Here is a 25,393-nt window from a genome sequence, read left to right as displayed (position 1 = left end):
AACTAGTCAAGGTTATTGAAATCGGCGTCTCAAAACAGGAAAATACAATAATTACACAAACAAATTTCGGAATAGGATGAATACACAGGGTGTGTGATGAAGAATGTGACTACTTCAATAGTACCGCTAAGTTGATAGCAATATCTGTCTTGTTATTCGCCTTATTTTTTGCTGATTGCGTTTTCTCAAAATCTTTGAAACGGTTGAAATTTCATTGAAATCCAAAAAGTTAAACAAATTTTTTTTCGGGAGGTCGATAACTTTTTAAGGAATAAAATTGTACTAAAGTAACTTAGGGTTTACTTTCACTTACTGAAGTTACTACTAAAAGATTTCATATTGTACTGATCTATGAATGACTTTCTTTTTATATTTCAAACAGGTAATCCATTCTTAAGAGCGACGTTTTATCTATATATTTATCTACTTCCGTAGACATAGGGATCCCATATAATATTTGTCAAACAATATTTATTTTATTGTCATTGAGGACCAGAACCAACGAAAGATTAATATTATTTCATCATACCGAATTTTTTTCTATGTATTAAAAATATTTTGTGAAGAGTTACCTCTTCAGAAAATACTTTTGTGCTATGCCAAATTCTATATTTGGCAAAATGTTTGTTTATTCCATTTTTAACTTTTATTGTCAGTGAAATACTCGATAAAATGAAACTACTAATTCGATGTTACGATATCTTTTAAAATTTGCACATAAAAAGGTTGAATTTCTGTTCTTTAAAATTTATTTCATTGCAGATAATGCTTGTGAAGTTTATGCAAATTTTAGACTGGAAATTTATTTATACTTTGTAAACAATGCATAATCTCTTATTACGTAAATTATATAAATAGACATACCAGTATATTAAAAAAATATATATTGGAAACTGTTGATCTTGAAATTTATTTATCATTAAAAATTGCAAAATTAAATATAAATGTAATAAAAGAAACCGCACGAATATTTTAAATAATTTGTTTTATAATGATAATAACGATATTTATAGCTGTGTTATAAAAATATGAAAATTGCAAGATTAAAAGATATAATGTACACTAGAGAATTTATACACGAGTAGGATGAATAAAATCTCGGGTAGAATTTATACATTTTTTTGACCTGAAGGTACAATATCATCACATCCATAGATCTGAATTGATTATCCATTTGAAAAGATAAAATAATAAGAAGATGCTTTATTTTTTTCGTATGGTATACTTCAGTAAACATAGAAATCTAACTAAAAAAGATACATTTGGAACGAATACATTGAAGATGAATTTTTCGAGACAAAACGTCTGAATCTGGTTCGGGCTGAGGCAGTACAGTATTGGGGGCCATGAAGGCTTGCAAAAAAATGTAATAAAATTTCCAGGGTCGTATTTACAAAAATGAAGTTGATGATGGTCCTGGAGAGACGAAACGTTACATATAAAAATTGATTATGCCATTTGATAGAGGGTAAAAAGTGTTCTTCTTTTTTCAATATCACCTCAAACAAGGCTGGAATGAAACAAAAACGGATTTCCAAAATTTTGTTTTTTTTTCAAATATTTCGAAAACTAATCGTGTTAGCCTTGATTTTTTAGAGGCATAATGTTGGTCCCCTGATTATGCAACTTTGCCCCCATTTAAGCTACTTCGTATCTCTTACCGTTTCCGAGATCCCTGTAGTGAGAAGCGAATTTGTAACAGCCTGTATATAAATATAAAACGGATCGCTTTAGAAAAATTATAGGTAAAAGATCCGAGCTGATATAAATAACAGTTTTTTTTTTCTATATTTTTTTATTGGATGGAATTTGTAGCGTCAATTTATTTATTTAAAAAAATAAAATAAATTCCCTTTCAGCTATTTCAGTTTAAAACTAATATAAACTAGGCGGTATCTGTTTTGGTTTGGATGAAACGTATATCCAGGGAGATTTTTGGCTTTTTGGCTTTCAAATATCACTAGAAATGAAAATTTTTCTATGCGCATAAAAAAACGTGGGCTTAACTTTTGGCGGCACAATATGTTAAAAAAAATCGAAAAATGTCATATTTTTCTTCCTATTTAATTATGTATCTTTTCAAGAGTTGATATTAGGCGGAAATGGAAAAGGAAAAAAATGTTTGTAATAAAATTTTTTACAAAATATGACTAGTTACAAATCGAATGAATTATTATTATTATTGTAAAAATCGAAAAAATCGTCAAAAATTGGGTTAAAATACATTACTTTTTAGGGAATTTTTTTGGGATCTTTAAATCGGGTATAGGACCTTCATACTTGGCTCAAGAAAACTTAATGTTATGTATAATCACCACACCAAAATTCATCAAAATCGTTTCTATAGATTTTGCATAATAATTTTGCAATCCAAATTTAAAAAAAAAATTGCAAATTTTAAAAATTTTGCACAGTAAAAACCAAGGCCCTTTAATCACATATAGATGGGCTCTCAAGCTTTCAAACGCTTTTTGAAAAATTCGAATCCATCAATTAAGAGAGCTCTGGCGCTTGTTTAAACATTGGTCGAATTTTTGTACTTATAAACAATTAGAATAACTTTGTGAATATTCAACCAAATCAATTTTTTTAAAATAGATTTTAAAAATTCTTGGAAAGACGCTTCTTTAAAAAAGAAAACAGATCGATTGGTCAATTAGTTACGTAGTTATAGCCAATCAATGTTAAGCATGGTTTGAAGTACTGCGAATAGTGCACACATTGTCAAGGGCAAATGTGCAAAAAATGTTCAAAATTTCACAGAAATCGATGACGAAATCGATTCGATCGAAGAAGTAGGAGTAGAAGCAGAAGTAGATAGCGAGAATGAGGTGTTAGACAACGCGGAAATTAATAATTATTTTGAGTTTGAAAATGAAGAAGTTGATGAATATAATTTCGAAGAAGAAAACGAAATCCCATGTAAAAAAGTTCGATTAAATTCTTAATATATATTTTTATACATATAAATAAATATGATATACATTCATAAATTTAAAACAAAAATTTGTGTACATTTTTTGATTTGGTTGAATATTCAGTTATTCTAATTGTTTATAAGTACAAAAATTCGACAAATGTTTCAACAAGCACCAGAGCTCTCCTTATTGACGGATTCGAATGTTTCAAAAAGCATTTGAAAGCTTGAGAGCCCTTCTATATGTGATTAAATTTTCAAGTATCTAAGGGCCTTGGTTTTTGCTGTGCAAAATTTTGAAAATTTGCAAATTTTTTTTCAAAATCTGGATTGCAAACTTATTATGCAAAATCTATCGAACCGATTTTGATGAATTTTGGTGAGATGATTCTACATAACATGAAGTTTTCTTGAGCCAAGTATGAAGGTCCTATACCCAATTTAAAGGCCCCAAAGAATTCTCTAAAAAGTAATGTTTTTTAACCCCATTTTTAGTGATTTTTTCGATTTTTATATTTTATTCGATAATAATCTTGATTCATTCGATTTGTAACTAGTCATATTTTGTAAAAAAATGAATTACAAATATTTTTTTCCTTTTCCATTTTCGCCTAAAATCATCTCTTGAAAAGATACATAGTTAAATAGTAAGAAAAATATGACATTTTACGAATTTTTTAAACATATTGTGCCGCCAAAAGTTAAGCCCACGTTTTTTTATGCGCATAGAAAAATTTTCATTTCTAGTGATATTTGAAAGCCAAAAAGCCAACAATCTCCGTGGATATACGATTCATCCAAATATGTACTTTTTGAAACAGATACCGTCTGGACTAATATTGATTAACTTAAACTACCTTGCTCAAAATTAAAAATGGAATATTGCAAAGAAATTACTAATTACGATTACTAATTACGAAATTTTCAACGCATTTTAGTAGAGAACCAGAATTACGTTCGTGACTGATGCATTTTTAAATTGCCGCAAATTCCGCTTCCTCCGAACATTTCATCGTCCGTTGTAGTCGTATCACAGGTATAAAAATAAACCTATAATTACAAGCAAACACGTCACCTTGGGAAAAATACTAGAATATGCCTTCGAATACATCAAACTTAACAAGCACTGTAACATTTCCCGTAAGGTCGCCGGGGTCACTTGGGGGGTAAGGGTTGTTAATATACCAGCGCCACATTTTTACACTAAAACCACTGGGATGCACTTGAGCGCGGTTAACAAGCGATTAAGATTTTTAAACAACAGGTAAGTGTGTTTAGGTGGATATCACCTAGGTACGCGCTAGCAAAATGTGAATTTTTAAAACATAGGCGTCTCTTGGCGCGGGTCTACCAGCTCTTGGTTCCTGGCGTTGGTTCGCGACGGGTCTGTGTACTGAAGAAACACATGGGAAAAGCAAATATGTTTACAGCTCTTATCAGCGATATAGTTATTATTTATTGTAGTCTTATGAGCGGATAAGTGAGATTTACGTACGACGTGGTGGAGATTTTATACCAGGGTCGCGCGAAAGTAATTTCATAGTGATTGTAATTATTTAAATTGTACAGGGTGTCCCTAAAAGGTCTTTACAACGTTCTACCAGATACAAAATAACTTGCCTTAGTCTAAATATTGATAATAACGGAGTTACAATGTGTCAAAGTTGAAAAAATATAAAAATAACACACAAGCGATCATTAGCACGCATTTACACTGTCAAAACTTCTTCGTGTCACGGTGTATTTCACTTTGGGCTGGAAAAATCTTTGGCCTCAATTTTTCTGCTTAAAAAAGGTATACCCTTATGTCTCTCAAGCTAACCGCTTTTAAAAAGGTGTTTAAATTTGTAAATTAATAAAAGAATTTGTTTAAAAGTTATTTTCAACTCCATTGAAAAACATATCTTTTAAGACACGACAATAATAATTACTTACTTTGTTGATTGGTTATACAGGGTGTTTCTAAAATAGGGTTCCAAACTTCTGCTGCGTTTAAAACTCATTAAAATAAGCCAAAAAGTTCCTATTAACATGTGCCCTAAAACGCACCCTTAGGAAGTTATATGCCCCTTAAAAGGGCTCAAACAAAACTTAAATTTTCCACTCACCACTTTTACTAATTAAACACTGCAAAGTTCAATTGACAGTTTATCAGTAACTTAAATTGTTAAGCGTTGTGGCAACGTCAGTCTTTTATTTGCCATAATAAACAGATTTTTGTAATTTCTGGCCTAATAACTTAAAGAGCAGAGTAATTTTCAAACTCAATTTACTCGAAAACCATTGGAAATATCGATTTGGACAAAGATAATATTTTTTACGTAAAATTTTATAAATCTGTAGAGAAAATTGTAAAAAAATTGAAATAAAAAAATTACGGGCCGAAAACCCCCTTCACCAACCTAAATGGGACGCATATGATTTGCATGTCGAAAAACAGAGTAGCCCATGTTATTTAATGTAAAAAGTTATGTAAGACCCATAAATTTTTTGCTATTTATTTGCGACCGTTTTGTCAATAACAGAAAAAAACAGTATTGTTTGAGCCCTTTTAAGGGCATATAACTTCCTAAGGGTGCGTTTTAGGGCACATGTTAATAGGAACTTTTTGGCTTATTTCAATGAGTTGTAAACGCGGCAGAAGTTTGGAACCCTATTTTAGAAACCTCCTGTATTGTTTAGATTGTGTTAGAATATACCTATTGTTTTTAGAAAGTAGGTTTTTTACTCTGTCAATTCTGTTTGCAGTAAAATGGTTAAAGCTCTATTATTATCAATTTTTTAACTTAGGTAAGTTTAATTAAATCGACTTATTTTGAGCTACACTGTATCTGGTGGAGCGTTGTAAAGACCCTTTGGGGACACCCTGTATATTTAGAATAAGAAATTATTTAGAAATGTGTAGTGATTTGTCTACCAGTGATTTTGAGGATTTACTGTAATAGAAACTTGATTACAATTTTAAACAAATTAATTCCAAAACAATTTTTTCGAAATATGCCAGTTTTAAAAACGTATAAAACCCAAACCAGATCTATTCTTATTGTCAAGGGAATGTACTTTCTTTCAAAAATATATTTCTTATTTTAAGATTAACACTAAATAAATTTACATCAACATTGTTTTAAAATTTTCCAGACAATACTTCTTTTTAGATATATCAAAAACAGGGCAAAAATATATGGCATCTTCCACCATATATTAATAATACTTATACCTATGTATATGAATATACAGGATGTCCAGAGAATAGAGATACAAGTTCCTATGATACTTTTTCGAAAAATAGTTGTCGACAAGATGCAAAAGAACCCCTTTACAACATTTTTCTTAATAAAACCGCAAATAAAAAAATAGTATCGCTACTTTTTTTATCGTTAAAGGTCCTCTAAACCCTTATAATTTTAATGATTCTTTTCCGGTGGCGTAGGTTTCTACCAATAATAAGTTTGATATAAAAATTCTTGGGATAGTTGTAACTTTTTAAGGAAACAAAATTGTACTCAGATATCTTTGTCTTAGTCTAGTTCATTCTTTTCTAAACATCCTGTATTATGTAGCATAGCACAGAATGTAACTTTAGTGTTTTGAAATTTGCTTCAACAAAACAGTTGAAATTATTTTATTGTTATGAAATGCAGTAAATTTTGACATGAATTGTTGTACTTAAACAACATATGAATAGATTAAAAGGACTTTTTTTATAAAAAAATAATAATATCAACATAATCCTTGATATCATATCAAATCTAAGACAAGAATCATTATTTTTTATTTAATCTATTTATAAAATACTGATTTTCATTTAATTCGCTTCTTAAGGCAGGATTTTTGGGGCAGAAAGCCGGTGTGTGTCAGTCACGATAACAAAGAAAAAATAGTCATCGTCATTTTAAGACGACGGTTATCCCTGTCAATTTTAATTGACAGTACATATTTAAAATGGTAGCAGGTTTTCAGTTATAAGATATTACATGTTTCTTGTGCACAGAGATATTCACATAACATTCTGCCCTTCTTTTCTTTATGCCTTTCCGTCTAAAAGAAAATGGAAAAGCAGTTTTCTTGTAAACTCAAAGAAATATTATATAACATAACAAAACAATTGAATGTTGCATTGTCGTTTGCTCTCTTTTTTCTGCTTATAACTCTGCGTTTTGATTAAATAATATTGTCCAGAGTATAAAATATTAAGAATCACTATTCATTCAGGACCAAACAAAATATGTAGCTTAGAATTTGAGATCCTTAGAATTACTATCTTAAAATTTTAAGAATCTAGATAAGCTAAAACTCAGTATTTTTTATAATTTTATCTTATATTAGTTTTATCTTAAAGCTTGAATTGTTTGACGGAAACTATTTTTTTTGTCAAAATACATACTTCGTAAGTTTTTTTACAATACACTATGAATCTATTAATCGTTTTTTAAATCTAAATTATTAATTATAAAACCTAAGTACACCTAGGGTGTGTATACGTGACTGCCGAACTTAGGCAACCAACATAACACGGTTTGTTTACAATGAACAATGACAAACTGTTACGTCTACGCTCGAGATAATGTGATCCCTGATTGGTCGAATAAAATCTCCACGTGAAACAGAATGTCTGTTTTAACTTAAACGTGATCTTATTGTTTTAATAATTATTAATTTAATTGCCAGCGCGAAGGAAATAAAATTATTGCTCCAAACAAAATTGTTGGTCACGTGGCTCGTAATCATTTATGAAGGCTCCGTATCAACATATTAATTTTCTGACGGAGCGCTTTAAAATAATCAAACGTGTCACTGTGTGTAAAATCCGCCTGCGACGCCTATGCATTAAAATCCATAAAGACGGAAGTAAAGCCGTATTTGGCACCGTGTTTATATATGTCCGCCGTATGCGCCTTGTTAGTAGGTACGATGATATAAAACGGCCTCTGTTAGCATAAATAATCAAGTTGGTGTTACGAAATAAAATATTCTACGAGGCGAACAAAACTAACAAAAATAAAAATGCTCTCAAAAATTCGTTTAAAGAAATTTCTGTGGGAAAGTAAATAAAATACATACCGTCTTCTGATAGGGTGGAATTGGTAGATGGGCTTATGGTACAATTGGTGTAGGAGGATCTTTGGGAAGCTTCTGCATTATCTGGGGAAATACTCGTTAAATTTCCTAAAAAAAAAAATATGTTAAAAATGTAACGTAAAAAAAATTTTGAATATATATATTTTTAATCTGGTTTTGTTAAAAACTGGAAAAGCCTGAGGACGAAAACGTAGCCAATTACATACACTCATATCTCATTTGCTAATAATTGTCTGATTATGAACCCAAAACTATGATAGTATCAAAAACTGCCCAAAATTATGAAAATAAATTATGTACAGACTGCACTATTTTCCACTTATAATAAGCAGTGTCAGTAATTAATTAATTTCTCATCTATTGGCAACCCTAAAGCGTCCTAGATTTTTAAAGTGAAACGGAAATTTTATAAATTTAAAACTTCTATGTTTTGACTACTTTCAACTACTGTTTAAAGTTATATTTTAAATGGTTGTACTATATTTCCATAATGTTTCACTGATATCTGAGATTTCTAGTCCGTTGCCGCTTAGATTGGAAGTACCTCAAGGTTCCATATTAGGACCCTTGTTATTTTCAATTTATATATCCGACTTTTAGTTTTATTCTATATAGATATTGCTATAACATTAATATATTTCTGGCATTTTCCAATGTTCTTAAATTAATTGAATGTGGAAGTTCCTTTCTAAATAATTACTTACTATTTTCTTATAAGAACACTTATAAAGTGTCGTTACTGTGGTTGAATATATTTAAAAACACTCGCATATGTTACCGAAATTACATAAGAAATAAAAGATAAAATTACCTTCCTTAACAAGGGTAGAAGGGGTAGAGGAACTTGAAGAGGTCGGTGATTTTTGGGAAACTGCAAAATTGCTCGGAGGTGTGCTTTTCGAACTACCTGCAACAGAAAATAAATGTAAATTAATTAGTGCTTACATTGTTTTCCAAGTAAATTAAATTCACAGTAGTTCTTAAAAAAACAATAGATTGGTTAAATAATCATCAGTCTTCGGGCATTGCAATTTATACAGGGTGTAAATAAATAAGAAACAAACAATGAACATTTAATATAATTTCTATTAGTTTGTAATAATTTGTAATAGTTTGTTTTTTTTTTTCACGTATTTAATACAGTTATTGAATTAATTATAACAATTAAGCTGCCATTACAAATGTCAAAGTGACAGCCGCCTACTAGATAAATTACAGTTCGATAAAATTTCTAACCTATGCCAATCATGCGCTGTAATTGGTTTACATTTAAATAAATTTTTTGTTCAGAAATGTTAACTTTACGAAAAAATTACAAGATACCTTTTTAGTTTAGAATGAATCAGGCTATTTGAAATGAATTCTTAAATGGTAAGGTAGTAATAAGAAAAAAGTTATATATGAAACAAGTCTTAGGGGTGGCTTTTTCTACCCCTTACAACCATAGGGGAAAATCAACAAATTATTTACTGAGTGCCTTCTCGATAGCAGAAAATGTCTATTTAATTGAATTTCTGCCACTTTTTTGGTATTTCAGAAAAAAATAAAAACTACTTTTTTGGCACCCTCTTTAAGCGGTTGTATTTTTAAGGGGATGTTTAAATGATTTTTTTTTAATATGAAATACCCACCTTATTTTTCCACAGGGAATAACCCTCTGAATTTTTCGCATTTATTTATTTACACCCTGAATAAAAAATAAAACAGTAGTTTTTCATTGAAAAATTATTATTTTATTGAACCTAGCATAACCTATATCTCATGTCGCATAACAAAAAAGGTGGAAGTAAAGAATGACATATTTTTTCAAGAGTTCGCCGTAATTTTAATCGTAGATTTAGACTATGCTTGCAGGAAAATGGAAATTACTTCGAAAATATCCTTTAAAAAATCTTTTTTTTTATTGTCAACCAATCGTTTTCTCTTAAATTATCTATTGACTGTTGTTAAGTGACTCTTGGTTTTAGTTGTTTTGCTCTTTTTTCTAAAATTATTATACTAACAATAAATACGTATTTTCAATATTTTTTCTCCTGAACGTTATTTCATATGAGATTTCTTTAATGCCAGGGTTTAAATAATTTCACATGCAAAAGAAAATGTGTTTTTTAATAAAGACACCGAAAAAACAATTAAATAGAAATTATGCAACAAGTGTAAAATATGCTAAAATAATACGCAAAAAGAGTAAAATAAATTTAAAACAGGAAAAATAATGTTGCCTTAGTTGATTCCTGCGCCCCTTTTGCTCGAATTTTAAAATACAGGTACACAACTAATAAGTACTGTGAGGCAATGCGTTCTGAATTTATTAACAAAAGTGTCTGTTGTCTGTTTATACCTTGGTATTCGTGGAGGTATAAATCCGTAACACTAATTTATGAAATTAAAAATATCTTCTCAACGGTTGGCTTTAGCCATTTTCAATAAGTACGCCTTTTTTGTTCAAACAAGTACAAAATTTCATATTTTGTTACTAAAAGCTGTATACGGGGGTTGGCAAAAAAGTTACTACATATTCAATGCATAAAGTTACCTGCAGAGGACAGGACACTCAAAAATCATTATTATATTATTTTTCCCATCATTAAAAAACCTCTCTGTTGAAAATTTGAAACATTTCTGACTAAAATTATAGAAATTATTAAGGAAAAACCATTTTTTATTTTTCACCTTGACTTGACACCTTGTATCTTTTTTATTATGCGACTTGGGATGTAGGTATGTTAGGTTAAATCGACTTATTTTCACCCAACTGGTATAATTTGTGCCTTTCCATTTAAATATACCCTGTATATGTTTATACAGAGTGTAACTAAAATACTTAGATAAACTTAAACACAAATATATAAAAAAATAATTCTATAAAAATATAAGTTGTTAATATTTCAATTGTAGCTTAGAATTCATTATCAAGGCAGATATTTGGTATAGGCAACCAGTATTACTACAAACTTGTGTTTAAAAACTTCATAACGTAGGCAGATCTGGTAGATACTGTTAAATCAAATAAATTTATGAAATAATTTATTTGGAATCAGTTTGCAAATAGGTAAACGATTTGAATAGATGACATAAAACTAAATTCATTAATTACGATCTTGATTAGATTGTTCAAGTAGGGTGGGGTAGCAAATGATCTGTAAAACGCAAATTAAGATAGCATTAAACGACCGGCAAGCAATTAGTTGATTGTGATCTAATCATTAATTTATTTATTTACTGCATACAACCCAAGTGTAAAATTAAAATTCCAAGCAATGCAAACAAATTGCAATTAAATTTACATATGAAGGCTAACCGCTTTGAATGCCGCTCTGGCATTCGATTATCCCATCTAGTTTTATGCAATTTATTTGTTTGAAATGGATTGACGGTTTACATAAAAAAACAACAAGAATGAAGTTGTAAAATAAATACGACTTCGTTATCCCAGAATGATACTTAAAGATTTATTTTTTCGTTGGTTTCTTTCTATTAGGTGTCATTAAATGTGCATATCAAGTTTAGTACCCTTGTTATTTTACATGTAAATTTGGGATATATCTTATCAGACGCCATTAGTGTCAAGTGCTAATTAAGTTACGTATTAAGTCGTGAAAAATGTATAATTTAACAACAGAATTACCAAAAAATTCGAAGTAAACTAGAACGTCGCCAAAGTGTCCGTAATTGACAATTGCAGAGAAAATTAGAGTCAATTTCAGAGACACGGAATAAGTATATTTTTCTTTCAGCAAATAAAAAAGACGCATTTTCTAAAAATTTGTACCAACAAAAAAAATGGTAAAAAGAAAAAGATTATTGCGGGTATTCTTTCATTCTTGACATTTTCATTTAAGGGGGCTATTTCTGTATAGTAAAACCCATCTAGTTCCAAATACCCTGTATATGATAAGATTATATATTTCTGTCTCTGTTGATTTAGATATTTTTTGACCTTGAGAAAAAATATTAAAGTAGTAAGACATCACCCTTATTCTTCAGCTATAAGGATATTTCTTTTCGAAACTCACGTTTTTAAAAGGAAACAAACAAAAAATTCACTTCCGAAAAACAATCTGTTTTTGTTTTTAATACTAGGAATGCCGTTTCATTTTGAAATTGTTTTAAAGTTTAAATTTTGTTTATTTGCTTCTGTAGTTATATATACATAGGAAACTAGACGTACTATGATTATGGGGTAAAAAGTCTAGTAACAAATACGGCCAAAAGAAATTGATTTAAAATATTTTCAAGTTTATAACTTCACCGCTAGAGGGGGCACAACTGCTATAGTATTACAGAAAATTGTCGTTTTTTCGAAATTTCGCTCATATAATCTAAGTTGAAAATACACTTTTTAGATACAGTGTTAAATCCTTCACAAGTTTTGTTTGAACTTTTTTATTATTACTATAGCAACGCCAGTATGAAGGACGCCATCTTTAAATTTTTAAATTGTCGTAACTTCTAAATGCCTTAATCGATTTCAATAAATGAGGGCTCATTTTAAAGAACTATTAATAAAATTTATATTTATGATATGGGAATAAAAATGTTATTTTCTTGCGCAATGGTAGACGACGCTACTTAGAAAAGTTTTGTAATTTGTCTGTTTACTAAAAAAATTAAATGCAACGATATAGTTTTTTTTCCACGGCTTGATAGACCATTTACTAAGGACAACAAATACACAAACCGGAGGTCGATATCTTTTTTCGTGTTCAAGTTCAAAATACTTGCTTTATTTTGAATTTTTTTAAATATGTAGGTACAATTTTTTTATTAATTTCAAATATCTGAATATTTATAAAGATTATTGTTTCCATGACGAAGCAAGCTATGCCTTTTGAAAATAGTCAACTGAAAAATTATGCCAAATGAAATGTGACAGCTCTTGCTACGTGCAGAATTAGTGTTATTTGTGTGGGAAATCTACTTGTGAACAAGGAAAATGTCTTTTACGAATGTGGAAGCGTATTATATGTTGACATTTTATTTTCAATATTTGGAAAATGCTCCAAGAGACTATACTTTGCGATACCCTCGTAGAATACGCTATGCCAGAGAAATATTTCACCGTTTAGCCAGGCGCCACTACATTCTGTAAGAAAATATCGCCGTGCAAGAACGGAAGATAATATTATTAATGTGTTAGTTTGTTTGTGTCCAAGTAAATCCCCAAATAAGTGTTAGGGACCTGGAAATTTCATATGGAACACATGTACTTTTCAATATTTGTTGCCTTTGAGGATCCAAGTCCATAAAGTAATTAAATACACATATTTTGACCGAACCCCATTGAAATATATCATCGTATTTAAATTTGACATTTTACCAGTAATGAATTAAATATTTAAATAATTAAAGAAAGGAGTAACTTAATGTTTGAATATATATTCCAAAAAACACTGAATACCCTGGAAATTAATAGGCATAGTGACAAAGCGGAATATTTTCCGAAACTAAGTAACTGAAGTTTCATAAAATATTCTTGACTGATTATTTTTTTCTTTTTCAAGACTAAAGCTGTACCACAAACAAATAAGTTTGAATTATAAAAGTATACATTGATATTCAACAAATATACACTATTTTTTATCGATTGACAAGCACAAGCAAAAACCAGAGGTAATATATTTCTTTAGTTCGATGTAATATATAGTAAGAGAGCATTATCGAGAAGCTTGAAGGAACCAACAGAGTACTAACCTTCCTCTCCTCGTCAGTCTGCTAACACCAAGAACTACAACTAGAAGTGGTACCGAAACGCGAGTAAACAAAAATAAACTTTAAGGCGGTAAAGAGGCAAACATTCTACCTAACGACGTGTACCGAGGTAGACAACAACAAACAACATGTGGTCAGTCGACAATAAATGCCGTTTCAGCGAAAGCCGATCGTGAACTATCTGTCCTGATCAAAACAGAATAAACAGATCAAAAGGATGTCCTCAGTCACACCGCGTTTCCGGATCCGGAGGGAGTGCTTAGTATGGGCGTACCTTACTGGTATTTACCTCCTATTTAATGACGGGATATAATTTGTGGGGTAGCGAAGGTGCCTGAAATATACAGTAGCTCTAAAACCCGTTGTTACAAGATTTGCTTATATGTATTTTAATAATTTCTGAATTATTCATGATAGTATACACCAGATAGTTAGAACCGACGGATAAAATGTCATCGTCAATAGAAAAATCGAATTAAAACATTAATAAATACAGGCGGACACAAATAAGTTTGCGTCTGAGACAACTCCGCACACAAAATAGTACTGGACACGGCAAGGGAAACGCCACGCCCAAATCGCCACGCCTACTTCTTATTCCTTCTAACCGATTGCCAATCTCGCGCAACTCTGTCTGAATCAGAAAACAGACTTATTTGTATTGGTCGGTAGTATTCAGGTATAGATGTCAAATGAAGTTTTTAGTCTTTCGTTTGTTACTATAATAAATATCTAGATAAAAGTGAGTTCCAAAGTAAACAGGACTTTTTAAAACTAGGAACAACAAACAGTGTTTTGGCAAAATGGATTTATTTTATTCAAAATAGTCCCCTTCTGACTCAATGCAGCTATTTGTACCGTCTAAATACCATTTCGGCTGGCATATCCTTCACGATGTCCTTTTGGATTGGTGATAAATCAGGCGAATACTGGGAGTGGTTGGTTAATAATAATTAAAATGAGATTTTTAGTCAAAAAATTGGTCAATTGGTGTCGACCGATGAGATGGCGCGTTATCGTGCAACAAACCCAACTTCCTTCTGCGCGATATTCTGCCGAATACGATGCACCAAACGCTTCAAAACGCCAGGAGAGAATTGTGCATTGTCCGCCGTGAACAATGCCCTTGGAATCGTAAAAGCAAATCAACATTGCCTTCACTTTTGCGTTCTCCAAACTAGATTTCTTGGGTTTTGACTCGTCTGGCGCATTCCACTCGACATTTTGGCCCTTGGTTTCTGGATCATATTGAAAACACCACGTTTCATCACCAGTCACAATGTTGTAAAGGAATTTTTTGTCCTTTTTGACCTTCTTGATGATGTCCTGCGAGTGTTGAATTCTGAGCAAGTTTTGGTCGTCAGTCAACTTGTGCAACAAACCATGCATACACTTCGATAGCCCAAATGTTCAACCAAAATGCGATAAATTGATATTTCTGACATACTTCATTCCAATTCTATGAATTTCAGTGAAGGTTTTTGGCTGAGCTTTGATTAATCCTCGTACAGTTTTGAAGGAAACGAATTTCGGTTGGCCAACATTGTTGCTCACCATTGATGTCCTCACGACCGTTTTTAAACACCATATACCACTCGTGAACTCTGGCACGAGATAAACAATCATCACCATAAACCTGGTTCATCAATTGAATCGTTTTACCAAGTTTAAAACAAAATTTAATATTAGTTCTATGTTCGATGCTCATTTTTGTATCGATGACACAAACATACTGTCACTTCAAACGCAATAACTTCGCTTCTATTCGTCCAAAGGTCCTGAAATATTGACAGTACATCCCTGAAGGATCTACCTTTCTGACGCGTGTAATAGATGGCCTCACTAGAAATACCTAATTTTGAAAAGTCCTGTTTACTTTGGAACCCACCTCATATGTACTTGGGAAACAATATTTTATAGTTTGTATAGTTTCTTTTGGAATTTGTCAAAGAAAATTGATTTATTTTTATATTTTCGGTTGCCTATTGCAAATTAACAACCTTTAAATGCATTTATACAAAAATACAGCAGATACAATTTTTTTAAATAATACCAATAACGCTGTTTCTTTTACATTTCACTCTGTAAAATTTCCAACACCCACTATTAATATTGCAAATACCCATTATGCCAAATTAATAATAATTTCTAATTACATTAAAAGGTTATTTTTGTAGAATATATAATAATTACTAATCATATAACCGATAAAAGACCTAATTATTTTGAGTTCTATCATTTGTACGTTTTAGATCTGTTTCGTCGATAAATTACCTTTTCAAAACATCACCACCACACCTATGACTCACTCTTTCAACCATAACACGCTGCCGCTCCTCTTTTTTTGGGACAATGGAACAACTTTTGCATTATCTATTGAAAAAATACACGAGTTATGTAACTGTGTACTTACTAAATCACTAAAAAACAACCGATGGAGTAAAAATACTACAAACAGACCTCAACGAAAGGTTAATATAAATCAATGTAGGTAATCCGCTTCGCTTGAAATATCCATCCGATTCATTTTTATTGGATTATTTGCACTTCGAGGGGTTAATTGGATTGTTCTGATATTGTTTTATTTAATCCCTGTGATATTGACATATAAAATGTTAAAGGGTTTTTATTAAACGTGATGTCTATTTAATGAGTTTGAAGAAATTATTTCTTGAATCTGTATAATTTAAGCTTTTCTGTTAGGATGTTATAGGCCAGGAAATATAGAGTTGGACGCGACACAACACTGCCAAATTACAACAAAATTGGGTAAAGGATATTTAAGATATTTACGAAATAGCAATGCTTTTACAAAAGTTCAACACCCTTTATTTTCAAAACGAAGCATCTGCGGACCTATGTTTATATGAACTTTTGTCTTAAAATCACTCAAATAATTGTCTGTTCAATTTATTGTACATACTTAATTAACACCCAGTATATGTATCCTTTTCGAAATGCCAAAATAATGAGGCTTCCACTTATGTAATATAAAATAAAAAACAAAGTAACTTTTAGATTAGTTGAATTAGCTCGAGTAACATGTTTTTTTCTAAAACGATTCTTAAAATGCGAATCAGTCACCAGTCAGTGGCGCAAAGTTAGGGTAAGGTTCAGTTAGATTCTCTTAAAAGTACCCAGTTAGTCATAAATTAGTTAATAAGGAAAAACTTAACGAATCTCTGCGCAAATGATCAGCGATCGCTGAACGACTTAGCGATTGTTTTTTTTTTCTGGTACTTTTTAAACCGAACTTGACACCAACTTCCGATGTGCATGTAACCCAGTAATCATATTTAGAACACAACTATTATATTAAATTACCGTACATCCAGCTGGTATTGTTTTTTGTTGTTCGCTTGTCATTGAACAAATGAAGGCTTTAGTTGTGCGCGCATTTTTTATGGGAAGTTGTTTTAATCAAAAATTACACGGATGGGTAATTGACGAATTATTTGCCGGAGAGTAACGGTGGTTTTGGAGATTTGTTAAAAATTAAAAGCAGATGCGCTAGAAATTATGTATGCGCTTTCATAATCGTGAAACAGCAATATAGGTCTCAAAATATGAAAAAGGACCCCAAACTAAAACGACCAAGATGTTTTAGCTACTTATGATAAGATTGTCTTGAATTCCCTAGGCGGTGAGCTGAGTTGCCGACGTGTGGTCATATTAATGGCGCTACTATCGCACTAACTATACGACGGAACCCGATGTTAGGCTTATGAAGCTTAGGTAGCCCATATAGACGGGAAATGGCTTTCATTATAGCAGGTGAAAGGGACTTAGGGCTCAATCACCCATCTCCCAAATGCACTACATGAAGGACATACAAAAAATTTCGAAGACAATGAGATATTTGTCGTAACAGTAGGGTTTTGTAATCTGATGAGAAGGGAATCACTGGAAATCGAACAATATCCAAATGAATCGTAAAGACTTTCAGACGAAGATAACTTGTCTAAAGGACAAGCAACATCGTGATCGGAAAATACTGGCTTGAACGAGTACACAACAGGACTGGCGATACCGGAGATAAACGTGAGGCCACACCCACCATCTTAGTATATAGGAGTAAAGTCTTGCGCAGCAGCCTGGGAGGTATACCCAAAGCCACGCCCTCTACACCACTCGATAGCCGATCCTCGACTTTCCAGCCCACTCCCACCACTGTACACTTGTCATATAAAACCGATGACAAGATTTCAAATGGCTTTATGGGTAAAGAGCGATAATCCCGCTCAACCCCACCTCATCCGAAGTCACATCCTGCCAATGATACTGACGCGCTGAATGACTTTGGAATGTGTTTGCAGTTTTGATAGCATTAAAGATAAATGATGTTTTAACTGGACAATTGAAAATTTACGTAGTAATTTTATTTTTTTTTCCTTTCAGGACAAATTCGTGTAAAGGTGGGTAAAACTGGGTTTCTCCATTCTTGGTGTGATGTTTATTCATTTATTTGAGATCATAAAACTGACTTTTTTACTTAAAAACGCGTTTTTTAATTAAATTTATCCATCGAGCATAAATAATTAGCTGTCTATACAAAAAACACCACCTGATATTATTTTTATTAGGCAATAAAAGATGTTTTTGTATAAAAAAAGTCCAGATATTAAAAATTTGGTCTTAAACAGACAAAATAATATCGCACCAAAAAAGAGAAGGCAAAATCGCACTTATTTATTTTAATCCATTAAAAAATACTTCTTTTTCAATATTGTGGGAGAGTTATTAATATGACCCTGCCCTGTTTACTCAAAAACTTCAAAGCCTGGAAATTTCTCGGAATTGTCTAATAAAAATATTTTTCAGTAGGTATTATTTTTGTTTCTAGCGCACGATTTATTATTATTTTTTATTAAGTTACATATTTATCTTTCAAAATATTAAATTGTGAAGAAAAGATAAGTAGGCCAATAAAATAGGTAACTGAAATTATATCAAATCATAGGATATTGGGACCGAGAAATTCGATTCTGCAAAAATGTTATACAGGGTGTCCCGAAATTCATGCAACAAAATTTGGTCACAGATTTCAGGACACCCTGTATAGCATGACCTAGAATAAAGTGCAAGTATACAGGGTGTTCCGAAACTCCGTCAGGAAACTCCGGGAGGTGATTCTATGGATTAAAATAATAGCAGTATGTAGTGAAAATTTTTTCGAATTCGCTATTAAAGTGTTATTAAACATCAAAATTTTTGATAAATTCTTTCTGCAATAATCAAGTTGCCATGCTTTAAAACCATCTCTTGTAAAACCAGCTTCCTTAATAAACAAAATATTATTAGTAGATTCATTATCCTCAGCTTATTTTTCCACGACGTTATTACAGAGCGAAAAAAATCTATTTTGGTGAAAAATGAACTTGATTAATTACAGAAAGAATTATCAAAAATTTGATGTTTAATAATACATTAATAGCGATTTCCTGGTTACATTTATCGGCTTGAAAAAAGAGTATCTATTTTTTTCTGATATTGTTTCTCTTTTCAATAAAGTGTAAATTTCAGTGATGTCTAGCAAGAGAAAAAAGTTATGAACCAAACAAATTTTGAGTTCTAGCTAAAGTACCCTCTAGCGGCCCATAATGAAACTTTTCTCTGACTGGACCAATGGAGCTTCATCTACTTAGTGGGTGTGCCAAATGAGAGACTAATCGAACATGAATTAAATAAATTATTTAAATAGAAAAATAAAAAAAATCAACTTTGACAAGCTGTAACTTGCAAACAATTAACAATTTGAAAAAAAAATCATTACATACTGCTATTATTTTAAGGATTTTCCCGGAGTTTGCTGAGGGAATTTCAGAACACCCTGTATATGAAAAGGCTTTGGGAAAATATTTTAATCTTTTTAAGAACAAGTTTTTTGCTGTTAGAGCAAATTAAAACGATAAATACACTTCAGTTCTACAAAATTGTTATAAGGCAATTTTGTTTTCTTTTTATTCTATGGTTATGGTAAAACTGTACATTTAGGTATGGTACTTTTTAATTTACTACTAACTAAACTACTGTCTCATCTGTAGTTTATGAGTCAGTATGATCGAAGAAACATCGGACTTACTTTTGGTTTTGTTCCGTTTTAGTTTGGAGAAGGGTCTGACGACAGCCTTCCAAACACTCCGCTTCTTTGGCAATTTGGGCTTACGCGGTAAAGTCCCCAAGTCCCTCAAGCACATCAGCCACGGCACCTTCATGCTTGGCGTAAATATAAGGTACTCGCGGGTCACTGTTAATTAATAACATTTGGATAAACGAAAGCGGTATTCTTCTCGAACTTCAGAAGACTAACTGAAAGCTACTTGGTGACAAAGCGTAGAAAAAACATAAATAAAAGACGCCGTATGAACAATGAAAAGTCTCGTATTAAAAAATATAACCGTCTATGGCGGAACAGATTAGTTTCGTAAGGCGCGCCTAGTTGTGTCATTGTTTTTAATCGTCTTAATTGAACTTTATTGTACGGTAAATTCATTGCCAGAAGGCCTCAGTAATATTTTTCAGAGATGGTTTATTTGGTCACTGCACAGCAAAACTTTTCACTTCAATATTTGCGAAGCGATTCGAAACATAAAAAATTAAACACGGAATTCTTGCATTGATCTTGAAATATCTATATAAGATTGCCTTTTTCGGTCTCCGTATTTGAGTTACGTTTTTATTTATAGAGATATATTTTATAACAATTACGCCAACGTAGGCACTTTTGTTAGTATTTCTTTGAGGGAAATAATAGAAGTTAATTTTTTCACTCCTTACCATTTACGTCGATGTGCTCGTTGGTCTGAGAAAGTGTGTTTTCGTTGGTTTTCCTTGGATCCGTTTGTACCGTTTCGACAGTTTTTTGGATGGAGTACGTTGTAACACTAGATTCTAAAACAGAAAGTTTGGGACAAATAATTCTTAAAGCTTTTAAAGAGAAACCTTTACTTATAAACTACATATACGGGGTCTGATCAGAAAATAGCCGAACTTTTTGAACTACGGAGATATTTAGTGACATACTGTAACCACATGTTCTTGGATTGTTCATACAGAGTATCGCTGGCATATTTGCCTAAATAAAATAGTACGCCACTGCTTTACGGTAGCAACCATGATATTTTCGGATTCGTCTTTCGATTTTCTACAAATTACTACTCTCTTATGTTTTTCGAAAAAAGCCGTTTTTTCGAGTAAAACTCAAAAAACGAACTGAGAACACACTTCGATATTCGAATATAATGCTTTTTAAAATTATATAGTGGGCTGCGATAGCAACTTTGACGTTCAGATCAGTTAGAAGAAAGAATAAATAATGTTCATCAGATTCAAGCAACAATAAATTTCGAACAAATTACATTTTCGTTACTAAAAAGATGTCGGATCTGTGTTCGTGGAAATGGAGGTATTTTTGAACATATACTCAAATAGAATCAGTAAAATGATGAGTAATGTTATTAATTTTTTTATTCGAATAAATAACCAAATGATTAGTGTCTGTCATGTCATTTAAGTAAAAGTGTTTTCAGATGGTTTTTTAAATTTTACTCGAAAATCAGTATTTTTTCGAAAAGCCTGAGCTTTATTTAGAAAAATATGCTACCGATACTGTATCTCCGCCACTGGAGCATTAAAATTTTAGAAAAAACCCTCAGAATTTGAACAATGTTTACATAAATACAAGTGCCCAATTTCAAATTATTTCACTTACTAGTTTTTAAATTATTTTAAAAAATTTTAAATATTTTTTGGTTTAACACCCTGTATTTTTTTAACGAAACGTCCTAGATAAAATGTGTTTTTGAAAAAATTGCACTTTTTTCAAATAATGACTTCAATTTTTAATTTATGAAGACTTTTAAAGAAAAATTTCTGGCTTTTTTTCACTAATTAAAAAAAATGTTTTTCTACGACCTTCTCGAGTCGAGATAACTTTTTATTTAAAAAAAAATTTATAGGACGCAATTAACACTTAATTATTTTTTTCTTGAAAATATAAGTGTTCAATATTAACCTCCATCAAGCGCATCGCTGTAAAATCGTTCGTTCTTTAAAATTCATTTTCTTAAAATAAAAATTGTAATAATTATCTGAAAAAAACATGCCCGAAAAAGTGCAATTTTTTAATTAATTTTTTGACCCTTAAAATTAATAAAATCGTAAAAAATATTTAGCAGCCTGGTAGCACAAAATTACTGCTAAAAGGATTTGGACTAATGATCACATCAAAGCAAATTCGTCACAGACTTTAAAGACCATTTTAAATAAAGCTATCCAAGTCTGCTTCACGAAATGAAAATATCGCTGGGAAAATTATGTGAATAGGTGTGGGGCATACCAATAATGTGTAAAATTAAAAAAAAAGTTCGGTTATTTTCTGAATAGACCTAATATTTACTGTTAATAAACTTACTCTTGACTGTTTCTTGCAGAGTCTCTTGGTGGATTGTCCTGTATTGCCTCCTTTTGGGTGATCCTAGGGAATCTCTATAAGGGATTAAAAGGGTGCTAGTTTATTAATATCAATTATACCAAGTCGCTTCAAATTACTACTATGGATAGTAAGGGTGTCCCTTTTAAAATGAATATTTCCTTAACCCTGGTAATATCTATAATACAAAAAACTGTTCCAAATAAAAGCAGCATCAAATCAATTTTTCAACATTTTAATATTTTCTGTTGAATGTGCTAACAATACTATTAAAAGTTACTCTATTATGATGTTATTCCTCTCCTAAGTATACAATTTTAGCAAGTATTAATAGTAACAGACGTAATCGAACTCGCAATCTATTGAATTAAATTTGCAGCCTGAAAATACCTATGACCGATTTATTAGCCTTTTCATGCGCCATGCCCTAATGTCATAAAAGAAGCAATAGATAAATCAGTCCGCTGTGATGCCGAATGACGTTATAAAAAAACCGCGGAACGCAATAAAATGAATAGACTTGCATATACTGTAATTGGATTCTAGCATTATGACATGAAACATATTGTGGTGTCAGTCGGATAGGATTTCTGCATGAAATGGTTTGGGGTCATCCAATGGAATAAAACGGGAGGGCGAGGCGGTGCAGGCCATTTATTGACGTGGGCTAATGTAGAACGCTAATTTACTGTCGGTATACGGGGAGCGAAAAACGTCGGTCTAGTAAAATCTAAATTTATTTTGCTATTGCTGAATGAAAATTAATTTTTTAGCTACATTTTTAAAATAATAGTAATATAAACCGACATCTGAGTTAAAAATGCAAAACAGTCATAAAATAAAAACGTTACAGGATAAAATATGGAAGTTGTCTTTTCTCTAAAGAATTCATATCATTGCAAAAAAGTTGGCACATGATTTTGAGCTGTATATTCCGCCGATACTCAAAAAATGTTTAATGCAGCGAAATTGAAATTAAACTTGTTTTATCTCAAAGAGATTTTGAGCTTCATTCTTATGAACTCTTTTTATTTCCAGTCTCAAAATCACTTGTAGAATTTTGTTAGTGGACTATCACCACACCCTGTACTCTGTTCTCTAAATTTCTCAGGTATTCCTCAATCTGTGAAACACTCAGTAGTAGTAAGTTGGTTAATGTAAGAGTTAGGACGTAATTTATTTGAAAAAGACTTAGGAGCAACAAAACAGTTTCGATGTTGTTTTGAAATAATCCAGTCGACTGAGGCCCAAAACATTGCGTTGTGGTCATTTCCCATAAACCTCAAATTTTTTCAAAAAAAACGTTATAGAGCAACACAATTAATCAATTCATTAATTCATTTAAAAAAAATAATGTACAAAAAGAATTTTTTAAATTTAGGTGTTAATAAACAAACACACTTACTCGTTTAGTCCTAATTTTATATTTTCGCCAGCATTTTTCAGCAATCCATGTGCCTCTGAATTTGTCAGTTCTTTAGTGCTCTGTCCGTTTATCGATGAAATTAAATCTCCCTCTCGGATCCCGCGATGCGCTGCTTTACTGCCTGGATTGACCTGTAACAAGCAATGCACGCGTGTTTAGCTGGTTGCATATCTTCCGTATCGTATTTTATCTTCGTATAACAGACAGAACAGAAAACATCATACAATAATAAACAAAATATTATATTTGACTCTTGAGAAAGTAATAAGGAAATTATGGAAATGAAACTGAACCGACTGAATCTGTTTTTAAGTACTAGGTGATCGATATATCTCGGGAAGTCCATTATTCTTGGAAATATTGAAGATTTTTTTAATTTAAAAAAGTTACACCTGAAAAAATGTAATAATAAATACATAACTGAGAAACCGGATGTTATAGAAAAAAATATAAACTCTGTACATCTTAATTTTCTCGTGACAACTCAAATACTTGTTTTTGGTCACCCGCATATTAAATTAAAAAAAAAAAAATGTAAAGTATTCGATTTACTTCTGAAAAAAAACTTTTTACTGATCATAATTATGTGTTTTGGGTCATTCCCTTCGAGGAAAATATTTCAGTCGAAACTGAACAGTGTCGGAAGACATGTCAATAACATTAAACAACTTATCTTTTCAAAACAAGCACTACAAGTCGTTAACGCTATTCGTATGTTTATTTGAATTTCAATAAAACTCACAAGTGTCTTGTCATTTATGTCGTTGTGGTCGTGTAGCAGTTAATGTATTTAGATTTATAGTAGTTAAATTTGTATATTTTCCCCACTTTTTTGTCTATCATGTGCTACTGATACTTTAAGTATACCATTTATTATTTGCACGTATTTAATGCTAATTAGAACTGGATAGACAAAAATAATAATTAATATTAACCAGATATACAGTCCCTACAATATCTATTGCGATAAAATTCCAAGAAAAGAATAAGCCAATAAAGTTCTGTTATGAGAACTAGGTACTGTAACAATTTACCGCAGCAGGGGCCTTGAAACTTAGCCCGTTATTTTCAGAATATAAAAATATACAGGGTGATTCACAACTTATCCAAAAAAATTTGGGGATAGATGCGGCATGAGAAATGGAGTCAATATTGTAAAAAAAGTTTTTGTAAAATCCTTATAGTTTCTGAGAAAAAAATTATTGAAGTTATAGCACATTAAACCACTACATAGCTGGACAACTGTAGTCTCTAGCGTCATTCGCAATACGCGTGGAGAGCCATGTGACTCCTAATACTGAAATCCGTCGTTGCGGTAGTTTTTACCTGTTATCTGTGGTATTTACATCAGTTTTTTAGTAGTTAGTGTCAAAAATGGCTTGCGTGTATAGCAACTCAGAGTTGATGGATATCGTTTTAATTTATGGTGAAGCAAGACAACATTTGTATTATGGTGAAGTATTTGTGTTATGGTGAAGCAAGACATCATTTGTGTTAGTTCGTAGAAAGTGAGTAAGACGGACCCAAATGTGTTTACACGTGAGTGGATAAAATTTTGAACAATTGCTGTTGCAGCATCGGGTATGTCAAATGATTTTATTATTTAAAAACACAAATTAATTTTATTAATAATTAATAAAGGCAAAAGCATTTGAATTTGCCGATATAAAATAGGTGCGATAAAATTCTATTTACATATTTCTTTCCTTGCGAAAGTTTTTGTCCCGTTTTATCACGCCGCCATACCGGTCGCATTGTGCGATGTCAGGTTTTACAGTGGACCAGTTTCCAGTGCCGTGCAGAATTGTATTTTTAAATCAATTTCGAA

The 25,393-nt window shown here is 31.5% G+C and overlaps 1 protein-coding gene across 1 annotated transcript in view; it reads right to left on the bottom strand.

Annotated features, from left to right (window-relative positions):
- The window catches only part of LOC108911220, a gene marked incomplete in the record, with an annotated part of 172,117 nt that overhangs the window by 96,891 nt on the left and 49,833 nt on the right, over positions 1-25,393 (bottom strand). Inside the window, 5 exon segments of the mRNA XM_023455849.1 lie at positions 7,979-8,083; positions 8,808-8,903; positions 20,486-20,599; positions 22,122-22,195; positions 23,545-23,696. Coding sequence (XP_023311617.1) covers positions 7,979-8,083; positions 8,808-8,903; positions 20,486-20,599; positions 22,122-22,195; positions 23,545-23,696 — 541 coding nt within the window.

The sequence above is a fragment of the Anoplophora glabripennis genome, unplaced genomic scaffold, assembly GCF_000390285.2.
Source record: "Anoplophora glabripennis isolate ALB-LARVAE unplaced genomic scaffold, Agla_2.0 scaffold1, whole genome shotgun sequence".
NCBI lineage: Eukaryota > Metazoa > Arthropoda > Insecta > Coleoptera > Cerambycidae > Anoplophora > Anoplophora glabripennis.
Note: the sequence above shows the minus strand (reverse complement) of the source record. Positions and strands in the feature narration are given on the sequence as shown.